Below are 14,445 nucleotides of genomic sequence, written 5' to 3'. Positions count from 1 at the left end.
AGTTTAGTGTTGTAAGAGAGCAATTGTAGATGATCAGGTGTGTGCCTGTAGACTATGTGTTAATCCAAGCTTGACAAGGGCATTAAAACATCCATGGATGTAGAAGATTTCTCTCAAAACAGGGGGCGTGAGTTCTAAGCCTCACCACTGTTGATCCCCAATTACTCACCTGATGGCCCCCTGCAACTGTGCCTGTCTTAGGTTGTTCCTCCCTTGAGGAATCTTACCCGTCTCTGGTGAACCAGTCATCTTCTGGGGCCATACATGGAGATGTAAAGTTGGTAAGTGAGAGAGTAGCCATATTGTTTGAAAAGGTTAGCTTTTTACTTCTTTGCAGATTTATGCCCTGTGGCTTCTATGCCCAGCATTTGTCTTGAGGTATCTTTACCACTTGGAGGAATTATGATACTCAGTAAATTCGATATGAGGCACGAATTCTATTTAAGGGTTATAATTAGGAAGGATGAAGAAAAGCTATAGAGGTAGCAGATGGAAGAAAACATGGGAAGATTGATTATTTCTTTGACATATCTTCTTGTAGAGGACCTTAAGCATATATAGGTTTAAAACTACTAACTAAATTGTGCACACACATTAACATAATAGGAATCCAGTTACATAACCAAAGCAGATCTATAATTACCAGCCATCTCCAGTGAAGGCAAGAAAACCAGTTAGGCACCCTAAGCATTTGTGAAAATTTGTCTATGATATGATGGATATTGTCCAACTGTACTTGAACAGTCTGAGAGAAATCAGACAAAATAAAACAACCCATTCCTGGAAACTGTTCACATCCCATATGTTCTTTTAACCATAGATAGTCTGTAGTCATAAGATTTTGGAGTGCTACAACTTGCATTTCTCCTAATTCTTGGTTGAGTTCCAACAGTATAGATCCAGTCAAATTTGTTGTTTTACTGTACGCACAGGCCAGCTTAGATATCTCCTTCTTCATTTCAATGGCAAGTCCAAGAACCGGTGGGATGGATGCAGCTACAACTGCAGCATTGCCTGGATCTTTGTTGAGGTTTTTTGATGATCATCTTCTGGTATGACTCTTCCAGAGAGTGCTGATGTTGGAAGTTCTTCATATTGTATCTTAGTTCATTTTCTGGGTAGCCAAATTAGGCTTTGATCCTCTGTATAAACACAAACAGACCCTTTGCCCACACTTTGATATGCCCTTTATACCATTGTGTAGAACTCATTGGAGGTCACCACACAGGAACTGCTTTTTTTCTTTTTTTTTTTTAAGGGAAAGGAATATTATCAGAACAGTGTACCTCCATAGCCGATCATCTGACACCCTTTAAGTGATCAAAATTAAGGATATTTAAAGCATGTGTTAATCGTTGATTTACCATTAGTTTTATCCTATCAAGGAGTAATCCCCCTTTTCTTTCTTTCTTTTTTTTTTTTAATCTTTAATCTACACTTACATGAAGAATATTATCTTTACTAGGCTCTCCCCTATACCAGGCCACCCCTATAAACCACTTTATAGTCACTGTCCATCAGCATAGCAAAATGTTGTAGAATCACTACTTGTCTTCTCTGTGTTGTACAGCCCTCCTCTTTCTCCCTCCCCACCATGCATGCTAATCTTAATACCCCCTTTCTTCTCACTCCCCCTTATCCCTCCCTACCCACCCATCCTCCCCAGTCCCTTTCCCTTTGTTAGTCCATTTTTGGGTTCTGTAATTCCGCTGCTTTTTTGTTCCTTCAGTTTTTCCTTTGTTCTTATACTCCACAGATGAGTGAAATCATTTGGTATTTCTCTTTCTCTGCTTGCCTTATTTCACTGAGCATAATACCCTCCAGCTCCTGCAAATGGTAGGATTTGCCCTCTTCTTATGGCTGAGTAGTATTCCATTGTGTATATGTACCACATCTTCTTTATCCATTCATCTACTGATGGACATTTAGGTTGCTTCCAATTATTGGCTATTGTAAATAGTGCTGCGATAAACATAGGGGTGCATCTGTCTTTCTCAAACTTGATTGCTGCGTTCTTAGGGTAAATTCCTAGGAGTGGAATTCCTGGGTCAAATGGTAGGTCTGTTTTGAGCATTTTGATGAACCTCCATACTGCTTTCCACAATGGTTGAACTAATTTACATTCCCACCAGCAGTGTAGGAGGGTTCCCCTTTCTCCACAGCCTCACCAACATTTGTTGTTTTTTGTCTTTTGGATGACAGCCATCCTTACTGGTGTGACGTGATACCTCAGTGTACTTTTAATTTGCATTTCTCTAATAATTAGCGATGTGGAGCATCTCTTCATGTGTCTCTTGGCCATCTGTATTTCTTTTTTAGAGAACTGTCTGTTCAGTTCCTCTGCCCATTTTTTAATTGGGTTATTTGTTTTTTGTTTGTTGAGGCGTGTGAGCTCTTTATATATTCTGGTGTGTAATTTTCTTTTTTTGGTATGGTCTTTGCCTGGTTTTGGTATTAGGGTGATGTTGGCTTCATAGAATGAGTTTGGGAGTATTCCCTCCTCTTCTATTTTTTGAAACACTTTAAGGACAATGGGTATTATGTCTTCTCTGTGTGTCTGATAAAATTCCGAGGTAAATCCGTCCGGCCCCGGGGTTTTGTTCTTGGGTAGTTTTTTGATTACCCTTTCAATTTCTTTCCTCTTAATTGGTTTAACTTTTGTGTTTCTTCCTTGGTCAGTCTTGGGAGGTTGTATTTTTCTAGGAAGTTGTCCATTTCTTCTAGGCTTTCCAGCTTGTTGGCACATAGGTTTTCATAGTAGTCTTTAATAATTCTTTGTATTTCTGTGGAGTCTGTCGTGATTTTTCCATTCTCATTTCTGATTCTGTTGATTTGTGTTGATTCTCTTTTTCTCTTAATAAGTTTGGCTAGAGGCTTATCTATTTTGTTTATTTTCTCAAAGAACCAGCTCTTGGTTTTGTTGATTTTTGCTATTGTTTTATTCTTCTCAATTTTGTTTATTTCTTCTCTGATCTTTATTATGTCCCTCCTTCTGCTGACTTTAGGCTTCATTTGTTCTTCTTTTTCCAGTTTCAATAATTGTGATGTTAGGCTTTTCATTTGGGATTGTTCTTCCTTCTTCAAGTGTGCCTGGATCGCTATATACTTTCCTCTTAAGACTGCTTTCGCTGTGTCCCACAGAAGTTGGGGCTTTGTGTTGTTGTTGTCATTTGTTTCTAAATATTCCTTGATCTCTATTTTGATTTGTTCATTGATCCATTGATTATTTCATAACATGTTGTTAAGCCTCCATGTGTTTGTGAGCCTTTTTGTTTTCTTTTTGGAATTTATTTCTACTTTTATACCTTTGTGGTCTGAAAAATTGGTTGGTAGAATTTCTGTATTTTGGAATTTACTGAGGCTCTTTTTGTGAGCTAGTATGCGGTCTATTCTGGAGAATGTTCCATGTGCACTTGAGAAGAATGTATATCCTGTTGCTTTTGGATGTAGAGTTCTATAGATGTCTATTAGGTCCATCTGTTCTAGTGTGGAAGAGCTTTCCTTCTGTGTGTCCTTACTTATTTTCTGCCTGGTGGATCTATCCTTTGGGGTGAGTGGTGTGTTGAAGTCTCCTACAATGAATGCATTGCAGTCTATTTCCCTCTTTAGTTCTGTTAGTATTTGTTTTACATATGCTGGTGCTCCTGTGTTGGGTGCATATATATTTAGAATGGTTATATCCTCTTGTTGGACTGAGCCCTTTATCATTATGTCGTGTCCTTCTTTATCTCTTGTTACTTTCTTTGTTTTGAAGTCTATTTTGTCTGATATTAGTACTGCAACCGCTGCTTTCTTCTCACTGTTGTTTGCCTGAAATATGTTTTTCCATCCCTTGACTTCTAGTCTGTGCTTGTCTTTGGGTTTAAGGTGAGTTTCTTGTAAGCAGCATATAGATGGGTCTTGCTTTTTATCCCTTCTATTAGTCTGTGTCTTTTGATTGGTGCATTAAGTCCATTTACATTTAGGGTGACTATTGAGAGATATGTACTTATTGCTATTGCAGGCTTTAGATTCAAGGTTACCAAAGGTTCAAGGTTAGCCTCTTTAGTATCTTACTGCCTAAATTAGCTCGCTTATTGAGCTGTTATATACACTGTCTGGAGATTCTTTTCTTATCTCCCTTCTTATTCCTCCTCCTCCATTCTTCATATGTTGTGTGTTTTGTTCTGTGCTCTTTTTAGGAGTGCTCCCATCTAGAGCAGTCCCTGTAAGATGCCCTGTAGAGGTGGTTTGTGGGAAGCAAATTCCCTCAGCTTTTGCTTGTCTGGGAATTGTTTAATCTCACCTTCATATTTAAATGATAGTCGTTCTGGATACAGTATCCTTGGTTCAAGGCCCTTCTGTTTCATTGCATTAAATATATCATGCCATTCTCTTCTGGCCTGTAGGGTTTCTGTCGAGAAGTCTGATGTTAGCCTGATGGGTTTTCCTTTATAGGTGACCTTTTTCTGTCTAGCTGCCTTTAAAACTCTTTCCTTGTCCTTGATCCTTGCCATTTTAATTACTATGTGTCTTGGTGTTGTCCTCCTTGTATCCTTTCTGTTGGGGGTTCTGTGTATTTCCATGGTCTGTTTGATTATTTCCTCCCCCAGTTTGGGGAAGTTTTCAGCAATTATTTCTTCAAAGACACTTTCTATCCCTTTTCCTCTTTCTTCTTCTTCTTGTACCCCTATAATACAGATATTGTTCCTTTTGGTTTGGTCACATAGTTCTCTTAGTATTGTTTCATTCCTGGAGATCCTTTTATCTCTCTCTATGTCAGCTTCTATTCATTCCTGTTCTCTGGTTTCTATTCCTTGAATGGCCTCTTGCATCTTATTCATTCTGCTTATAAATCCCTGCAGGGTTTGTTTCACTTCTGTAGTCTCCTTCCTGGCATCTGTGATCTCCCTCCAGACTTCATCCCTTAGCTCTTGCTTATTTCTCTGCATCTCCGTCAGCATGTTTATGGTTTTTATTTTGAATTCTTTTTCAGGAAGACTGGTTAGGTCTGTCTCCTTCTCAGGTGTTGACTGTGTGATCTTGGTTTGCCTGTAAGTTTGTCTTTTCATGGTGATAGGAATAGTTTGCAGAGCTGGGAGTAGTGATGGCTGGAAGAACTTCCCTTCTTGTTGGTTTGTGGCTTTCCTCTCCTGGGAGAATAGCGACCTCTAGTGGCTTGTGCTGGGCAGCTGTGCGCAGACAGGGCTTCTGCTTCCTGCCGGGCTGCAATGGAGTTTATCTCCGCTGTTGCTGTGGGTGTGGCCTGGCTCAGGCTGCTGCTCCGTAATGGTGGAGCCCCGTTGGAGGGGGAGCGGCCGGGAGGCTATTTATCTCCATAAGGTGCCTCTGTGCTCCCTGCTGCCCAGGGGGTTAGAGTGCCCAGAGAACCCGAGATTCCCTGCCTCTGGACTAAGTGTCCTGCCGTACCCCTTTAATACTTCCAAAAAGCACTCTCCAAACCAAAACAGCAACAGCAGCAACAACAACAACAAAAAATAAATAAATAAATAATTTAAAAAAAAAGAAAATAGCACGATTTTCTTTGTCCTCAGGTGACGGTCTTAGGCACCCACTCACCGGTCTTGCTTCCCTGTTTCCCTAGTATTGGGGTCCCTGTCCCTTTAAGACTTCCAAAAAGCACTCACCAAAAAAGAAAAAAAAAAAAAGGAAAAAAAAATGGCCTCTCCTGTTTCTTTGTTCTCCGACGTCGGCCTCAGGCACCCGCTCACTGGTCCTGCCACCCTGTTTCCCTAGTATCCAGCACTGCACGCATGCACTTTGTCTGCGCTCTGGTCCGGATGGCTGGGGCTGGGTGTTCAGCAGTCCTGGGTTTCTTCTCCCTCCCTGCTGACTCCTCTCCACCCGCCGCGAGCTGGGGGGGAGGGGTGCTCCGGTCCTGCCGGGCCAGGGCTTGTATGTTACCCCTTTTGCGAGGCGCTGGGTTCTCGCGGTGTGGATGTGGTATGGATGTTGTCCTGTGTCCTCTGGTCTCTATTTTAGGAAGAGTTGTCTTTGTTATGTTTTCATAGATATATGTGATTTTGGGAGGAGATTTCCGCTGCTCTACTCACGCCACCATCTTGGCTCCTATCCTCGAGTTTACTTTTGAATATGGAGTTATAGCATTCAGTTTGTTCTTAAATGTGGATTGCTTTTATTTATTTTTTATAAAGCTGTAAATTTACAATTCTGTATTTTTCCCTTGAAGGAAATTAGCCTTTAGGGAAATTTTTGAGTTCTGTGAACTTGCAGTCCTCCCCTTCTGGGAGATAGCAGGAGGGGGAGATGCTCTTCATTCCCTCTGTCTCTTCTGCAGCCTAGATCACCTGTTCCCTAGAGTGATTTAAAAGTTCAGCCCTCTGTTACTTTTCTTGTCATCCCTAAGAATCTTTTCTCACTAGTCTTGAACCGTGACCATTGGTAGCCAAATTAAGAAGATGGTTAGTGAGCAAAATTTCTTCCATTTTCTTCTGTGTTAAAGAGCAAAGAGGGTACTTTCCTTGAAGTTTAAAAAGAATAGCATACCTACTATCGAGTACTTATTTATATTCTTTGAAAAAGCATCATGATCTACAATGATCCTCTTACAATTATATATTATATTATATTTCAGATGTACTGTACTTAGATAAAACTACCAAATACAATTTGTTTCAGAGTTATTATAATGGCTTCCATTTATTTAGCTCCTACTTTGGAGAGGCACTCTAAATCCTCACCACAATCTTGCAAAATAGGGAACCACAGGCTTCATTTCACATGTGGAAATTGAGGTCAGACAAGTTAAATAACTTGTCCGAGGTAACCCAGAACCATGATTTGCGTTTCTACTGCATTTATTGAATTGGTTAGAAACATTTCTTATTCTTATTTGTATTATTATTTTCTTTTTTGTCCGTACCACTTTAGGATGCATTTTATATAATGTAAAAATTTCCAGTTTTAATCACCAAAGTGTATTTTTCAGTTTTTAGTGTGATATTAAATTTTTTTTAAGAGAGCCTCTGATTGAAATTTATTCTTAAGCAAATTGTTTTATGGTTTTCATAATTCTTTGGCTTTTAAAATATTTACTTATTTTTGTTAACAAATCCCAGGTTAGGTACATTTTTGGGTGGGGGGAATCTTGTAAATAAATTTAGTTTAGCAAAAACTAATGAAAATAGTTATATCTAAAATTATTGTCATGCATAAAAAAGATATGTTCAATTGTGCTTTTGTCATTTATTAGTTTGCTTCTCTATACAGAATACATGTATTCATGTAACATATGCATGTGCTTACTGAAAAGCTTATGATTTGTGAGCAGATATTTCAGAAGAAATTGCTCTGTTTTCTCTTTTTATAAGGTATACATTTCCTTACATCGGGATGGGACTGATGGTCAGGCTACCGTCTTTTGGAGTTTGAAGCCCTCTGGCTTTAATTCAAAAGCAGTGACTCTGGAAGATATAGGTCCCTTCAATGGCTCTGTTGTGTTTTTATCTGGGCAAAGTGACACCACAATCAACATCACTGTTCAAGCTGATGACATACCGGAAATGAATGAGACAGTAACACTTTCTCTAGACAGGTAATAACCCATTTAGGTAATGTTTGGTAACATTTGTATGTTTGAATTCTCTGAAACAAATTTGTTTTAATTTTTTTCTTCATAGAAAGTAAGGAGAAAAAACAGTAGGCAATGTTATGCTGACATTTATTTTATGATGGCGTCTGGTTGGACTATGAATATTATGACATAATGAACTTTTACCGTGCTATAAGTTGTGAAAAAGAAACATTACATAGAGAATTTATGAAAGGTATCAGATACATCTTATGTGTAGTTTTTTGTTTTGTTATATTTTGTCCTATGTTTTGTTACATTAAAAAAAATCTAAAATGCTAGGTTAAGCAAGTAGCTCTGCTGACTTCATTTTCAACAGGAAAGAGGATTAGAACTTTTCTGAGCGAGTAAAAAGAAAACATTAATCTTCATATAATGAAATTCTCTTTTTACTTGGAATTTAAACATTAAATACTTATTTTCCAGAGAATTAAAAATAATACATACTTAAGAGATTTTCAATAATAGTAATAAGGATTTCCTTAATATTTCCCAGTGGGTAATTTATATTAATAAAACAACACAATTTCTAAAAGAGGGTTATTTTTCATTGTCAGAAAATTTTTTACAAAAATGAAAAAAGCTGTCTGTATTGATGCTAATTAATTAAAAAAGTCAAAACCAAGCTTATCTACTACAGACCTCTTTATATTAATGATACATACTAGATAGTGTGACTTGGACTTTGCAAAATTTATATTTTAGAAACAGCAAAATTCAGATAGATTCAGTAGGCATTATTTTGTATTATATTCATCAGGACTGAAGGTAGTAACAATTATTTTATGTACCCTTTGGTTCTATTTTTTATAGTTAGCCTCTTGTAGGATTTTCTTGGTAGGTGTTTTTTGTTAACTATTTTCATAAACCTGATTAGTTTTTTTACATGAAAGAAAAATACAGAATATAGGAATCAGATCTGTTGAATGTTTTCTCTTCAATTTGTTTCAGAACCACATTATGATTACTTCCTTTTTACATAAGAAGTAAAGCAAAATCAAACAACCAACCAAACCAAAAAATAAAAAACAAAAACCAAATACAACACATACACACACACACACACATTCTGTCTAAAAAGACTTATGGTTTTAATACATATTTAACATTAACTCTTAAGGAAAAGTATTTCATATGATGAAAAAAATCAGTGAAATATAAGGAAATGAAAACTGAAAATGATGATTTTTTCACATATGTCCTTTCTTAAATTAGGTATCAGTAGTTATTAGATCAATGGACAATCTTACAAAAAGCTAAAGAAAAATGAGCAGTAATTATAAACCAAAGATGTAGCAATCAATAGAAACTTCTGTTAGCTCAGCTGACAGTTTCTGCTCTGAACGAAAAAGTGTTTAAAGAATGACTGAAATTACACCTCTGCAAGTTTGATAGTGACTATTTTTTGTATTCTTTCAAAATAGTTATTTAGCCTTATCATTGCAAGACTTTTAAATTAATTAAATATAATTAAAACTTTTTTTTTTCTCTCGCTTTTCTATGGCTATAAACATTACACAAGGAAGTACAAATCCTGGGATAGAGAATTGCAGAAATGATTGAGTCATCTCTTCAAATGGAAGAAGTTAGTTCAAACTTAACATTAAAATGTTTTAATTCAATTAGTAACCAGTGTGCATACTGGAATTAATTCGTTTGTGCATGAACAAGACTAAGCAAATTACATTTGAATATTCTAAGACATATTTAAATAAATGGGGAATAAAATCTACAATTGGCAGTAATATTTTATCAAAACTTTGCCAAATTTTTAACAAAACTAAAATGAAAGAATGAATTAATGAATGCTGATTAGTTTGGTTACAGTAAGTTATAATACTGTATTGCAACAATAAAAAAACCTAACACTTTATTATGATAGTTTATAGTTTTCTCTAATGTCAAATTCAAATTCTCTATATTTCAGTAAATGTAGATTAGAGTTGCTCAGGTACTAAACAATTTATGATGCTTTCAATACCAGTTTAAAATATTTTACTGTCTAGTTTTCCCTAAATCAGAAACAATTTTGTTATGCCAGTTTATTTCAGGGAAATTTTGGTATACGTTGTGTATAACCTCACATTCATAAATGATGTTATTTGACTCAAAAATGAAGCTCTAAGGTTGTACATTTTGACATGTGTTTTTAAAACTGTTTGAAAATTCAGTATGTTAGGGATTTGGAAAAATGTTTTGATTTCCTGATATAAAGTTGTACTTAAGTAATATTTGTCATAATTAAAAGATGCAACGATGTGGCTTCTTGAGTGTATTCTGATGCAAATGATGAAAGGCATATATTTCTCTGCTTACAAGGTTTTTATTTTTTCAAAGCACAACTGGCTTTAGATCTGAGGATGAAGGGTTTTATTTTTTTCAAACCTAATTAAATCTAAGTTGGGCTGAATGAAATTTGCTCAGCTGCTGCAGTCTGTGAGCATGCCCCAGGGCTTGGCAGGCCCCCATGCCTTGGAGCAGACCTGGAAAGGCATGTCTTCAATGGATGTTGACACGCTGGCTGGCCATGGGGTCATCTTCTTTAAGTGGGAACTGCCGGACCTCTTGCTAGCATTTGTTAGTAGCATAGAACCCAGTGTGCTGAATTCCCATAAAGTGAACATTACCAGCTCTTGGGGGAAGAAAAAGAAAGACTTCTTTAGCTTTATTTTTATCCTGCCATTCAAATTTCTAGCAGTCTTAGTGAGATTTTGGCAAATGGAGTCTCCCTCTCTTGTCTCCTTTTTCCACCTCCCACGCTTCTTTCTATGTTGACAGGGTAGAAACTGAAAGGTCTGTCGTGTATTTTGGGTAAGTGTACAAAATAATGCCTTGTTTTTGGTGACTGAATGTTTTGCTTTGCAAGCCATTGTTTTGGACGAGGCCTCTGTTCTGCATGACCACAGGTCCTGAGAGATTTGCGTGGACTCTAGCCTGTGCATGCTTTGTGTGTAGTTTCATTTTTTAAAGTTAAGGCGAGCTTATATGAAGTATTTTTTGTCCTCAGTTTTAAATTATAAATGCATTTAAGATACCTGATGAAAAGTTGGAGAATGAATGTAATTACATGTTTTGAAGAACTTAACTTTTTAACTTTACTTAGAGTTGACACATCATGACCTAGAGAACAGTTAGTGCACTTTGCTTGTGAGATTCTTACCTAATATTTTGTATGAACACTGTAGTTTATTGATCACCAATTCTCTGTTAAATATTCTCATCTCTTCCATTGGCTTTTTGAGTGCCTCTAAACAATTTCTTGCCTACATTTTCTCAGTTGTTGTATAAAGAACTTTTCAAAAGTTTGCCTTTTTACATTAGTGTATTTGCAGAAAGTTTATAAATAAGTGTGTTTAATGCTCAGGACGGATTTCTGTATTTCATGTTCTGATCCAGTTTTCTTGTTTCCTAGTTATGTGGACATGGGAAATTTTAATAAATGAAAATGAAATTGATGTAAATGATATATGGGCAGATTTGGTATGAAAATCATATGACTGCACTAACAATGTAACAAGTGACTGTCCTATTATTTGGACTATCTCTTCTGTGGCCACTATTGTGCTACATGTCGGTTGTCAGATTTCCAAAAGCTAGGCAAGGATGTTAATTCAGATTATCTATTACATAGGAAGTGTGCCGTCCTTTCTACGTATTAATTGTGACTTCATTGTAATTTTGAGGTCTGATCACAAGTACTTTTTGGTTCAACAGAAAGTGACATTTGGAAAGGTTAGAGCAGCTTGCAGGATTGAGAATTCTCAAGGAGTATGCTGGCTTTTAAACTCTTAGAGCCTTGCAGTCCCAGGCCTTTTGATCATTTTAATTATATTCTGAGCATAGAAACCAGAAATAAAAGAATGTCTTGTTTTAATATGTTATTTTAAGATATGTACAGGTATTTTTATAACATTTCATACATCTCAGATTCATTCTAGTCCATTTTTTTGGTACATGTCCTACATTTTATTTTTTAATAAAAGAAAAAATGTAGGAGGTTAAAATTGAGGTGAATAGATTCATATAAAAGGTCACAAAATGTTTCTAAAATTTAGTGATAATTTTGAGTATTTTCAATCAGTGTTGCTTACTTTAATCCATGCAGTTACCCAACTTTTATTCATTTGGTATTATTGTATGTAATGTGGTTCAAGAAAATCAAGTGTACAATTTTACTTAAAATATTTTCTAACTATGTGTTACAGGTTTTCTGTTTGATACTTTATAAAAATATATTTACAACCTTTAACTACTATATGTTTGCTATACATATGGAGTGTTTGCAGTCATGTATAAAATATGAATTCAGAAATAGAAGTTCTTCTGTAAATAAGTAGAACTGTTGGATCTTAAATGATTTTATACTTAAATTCAATTTAACTGCTAATAACCTTCATACTTATTACCTGGAAGTGTGGTACATATTGTAAATAAGGCTGCACAATTCAGAAATAAGATTACAGGCAGTGGATGACTTTTTTTTCCCTCTGGCTCCTCCAGGGTCACTTTGGAAAATCAAATACTGAAATCTGGGTATACTAGCCGTGACCTGATTATTTTGGAAAATGATGATCCTGGGGGAATTTTTGAATTTTCTCCTGCTTCCAGAGGACCCTATGTTATTAAAGTAAGTGTGAAGGAAACTTCAGTCTATTCCATACTTGCAATTTAAGAAGAACAATCTTGAAGGATTTGAACCTTTGTGGATTTCTTTCTTTACTTTTTCTTTCTTTTTTTTTTTTTTAAGGAAGGAGACTCTGTAGAGCTCCATATCATCCGATCCAGGGGAGCTCTGGTTAAGCAGTTTCTACACTACCGAGTAGAGCCAAGAGAAAGCAATGAATTCTATGGAAACACAGGGGTATTAGAATTTAAACCTGGGGAAAGGGAGATTGTAATCACCCTGCTGACAAGATTGGATGGGATACCAGAGGTATGGAATTTAATTTTTTTCTTTGTGCTTTTGTGGAAAACTCACAGTATCTGCTATATTGTAAATACGAAGGAGATACAGAAAAGGAAGTGGGCAAGAAAGGACTGAGAGGTATTTATGTTTGGAAAAGAAACAAAGCAAGCTTAAGAAACAAAGACTCATTCACGTTTGAATTGCACATGTTTGTCCTACATAAAGAAATGCCACAGGATCTGAAACTTTCCATGGGTGATCAGTTCTCCCCACCTTTTACCTTTATTTATGTTGTCTTATTTTATGTAACCTGTACTGACTGAACTTTCAATAGTATTGTTTTGAACTGAAGGAAGTTTGTCCATACAATTATTTTTTTAAAGGAAATAACGTTTTATATTAATGAAGTAGCTATTACTCCATTATGTTTGCACACCAGTGCATATGTAGCTTTTAAGTTAATTTTATTTTATTTAACTCTTACCAGTTTCAATGAGTGGATTATCAGTGATAAAGTCCAGTCTTCTTACTCTTTTGGTTTAGTGTGATAGCTTATCTTTTCCCTTTTTGAATAATGTAAACTTATATCTGATGTCTCTCTTCATGGATGGGAGAATGTTAAAGAATCATTCAGGAATAATATCAGCTTTTTTGTCCTTTCAGTGAGTAGTATGCTTCTGAAAAATTGATGGAATTAATATTCTTGAATATGTGTTTTTATTTACTCTGAACATTTCAACTTCATGTTTTCTCTAATTTGCCACATTTATTTTAGTTGGATGAACATTACTGGGTGGTCCTCAGCAGCCATGGTGAACGGGAAAGCAAGTTGGGACATGCTGTTGTCGTCAACATAACGATTTTAAAAAATGATGATCCTCATGGGATTATAGAATTTGTTTCTGATTATCTAATTGTAATGATAAACGAAAGTAAAGGAGATGATACCTACAGTGGTAATTTATTCTGCCTCTTATCTTCTGTACTGCTCATGTGGTTTATTTGTTAAGTAGTTATTTTTAGTTGTCCATCTGCCTTAGACATTACATGTAGTATGGAAATTGGTGTTTTTACAAAATCATATTTAGGATTGCCATTTTTACTTCTCACATAGTATTATGATATTGGTGACACCAGTTATATTTTAATTTCGATTAACCATATTCAGTAGAACTCAAACACTCAAGAATGAATCAAGTCAAATAGGAAAACCTTAAAACTTAGAGTTACTATGAGGGAAATATTGCAGTGGCATGAAATGAGAGGTAGTTGATTTTTAGAGCAATGTCTGACCGGGTAAGAAAAGCACTTTTGAGTGTGTAGCTTCCTCTAGCTGCCTGTAACAAATATCCTTGTAGGACTTTGTGATAGGTGTACCTAATTAATCACCATTCTGTTCCCTATGCAAAATGACTCTTAAATCCCAAACTGATAGGAAAGATTGAGTCCATTTATGTTAGCCTAATATTCCCCCTGTAGGTATAAAATTGATAATACATTTGTTTATATACTTGTGTGTATATATCTTATATGTACATATGTATATTATACACACGCACACACACACCTGAGGCTATGCTAGGCAGACAGTTGGCTTTTATTAAAAAGAGTTCTTATTTTTACTTTTGTTTATTTGAGCAATTTCTTTACTCATCATTTAAAATTGTTTAATATGTATTATACACATTTGTATTTCATAGCTGTTTATGGTGTAATAAGAAATCGAGGCAACTTTGGTGATGTTAGTGTACTGTGGGTGGTTCATCCGGACTTTACACAAGATGTATTTCCTATCCAAGGGACTATTTTCTTTGGAGATCAGGAATTTTCAAAAAATATCACCATTTACTCCCTTCCAGATGAGGTAAATGTTGCATATATATAACTCTTGTTGTCTTTGCTTAATAATTATTTTTTATTAAATAATTTTTATTAAATACAAGTATTT

General features: G+C 35.7%; 1 protein-coding gene across 1 annotated transcript in view; it reads left to right on the top strand.

Annotated features, from left to right (window-relative positions):
* ADGRV1 (adhesion G protein-coupled receptor V1) overlaps positions 1-14,445 on the top strand; it is a 577,341-nt gene that overhangs the window by 58,782 nt on the left and 504,114 nt on the right. The window contains exons 11-15 of the mRNA XM_037012118.2: positions 7,332-7,555; positions 12,092-12,218; positions 12,339-12,524; positions 13,273-13,453; positions 14,198-14,361. Coding sequence (XP_036868013.2) covers positions 7,332-7,555; positions 12,092-12,218; positions 12,339-12,524; positions 13,273-13,453; positions 14,198-14,361 — 882 coding nt within the window. The remainder of the gene's footprint in view (positions 1-7,331; positions 7,556-12,091; positions 12,219-12,338; positions 12,525-13,272; positions 13,454-14,197; positions 14,362-14,445) is intronic.

The sequence above is a fragment of the Manis javanica genome, chromosome 1, assembly GCF_040802235.1.
Source record: "Manis javanica isolate MJ-LG chromosome 1, MJ_LKY, whole genome shotgun sequence".
Taxonomy (NCBI): Eukaryota; Metazoa; Chordata; class Mammalia; order Pholidota; family Manidae; genus Manis; species Manis javanica.
The sequence above is the reverse complement of the archived record's forward strand: the minus strand, read 5'-3'. Positions and strand labels throughout refer to the sequence as shown.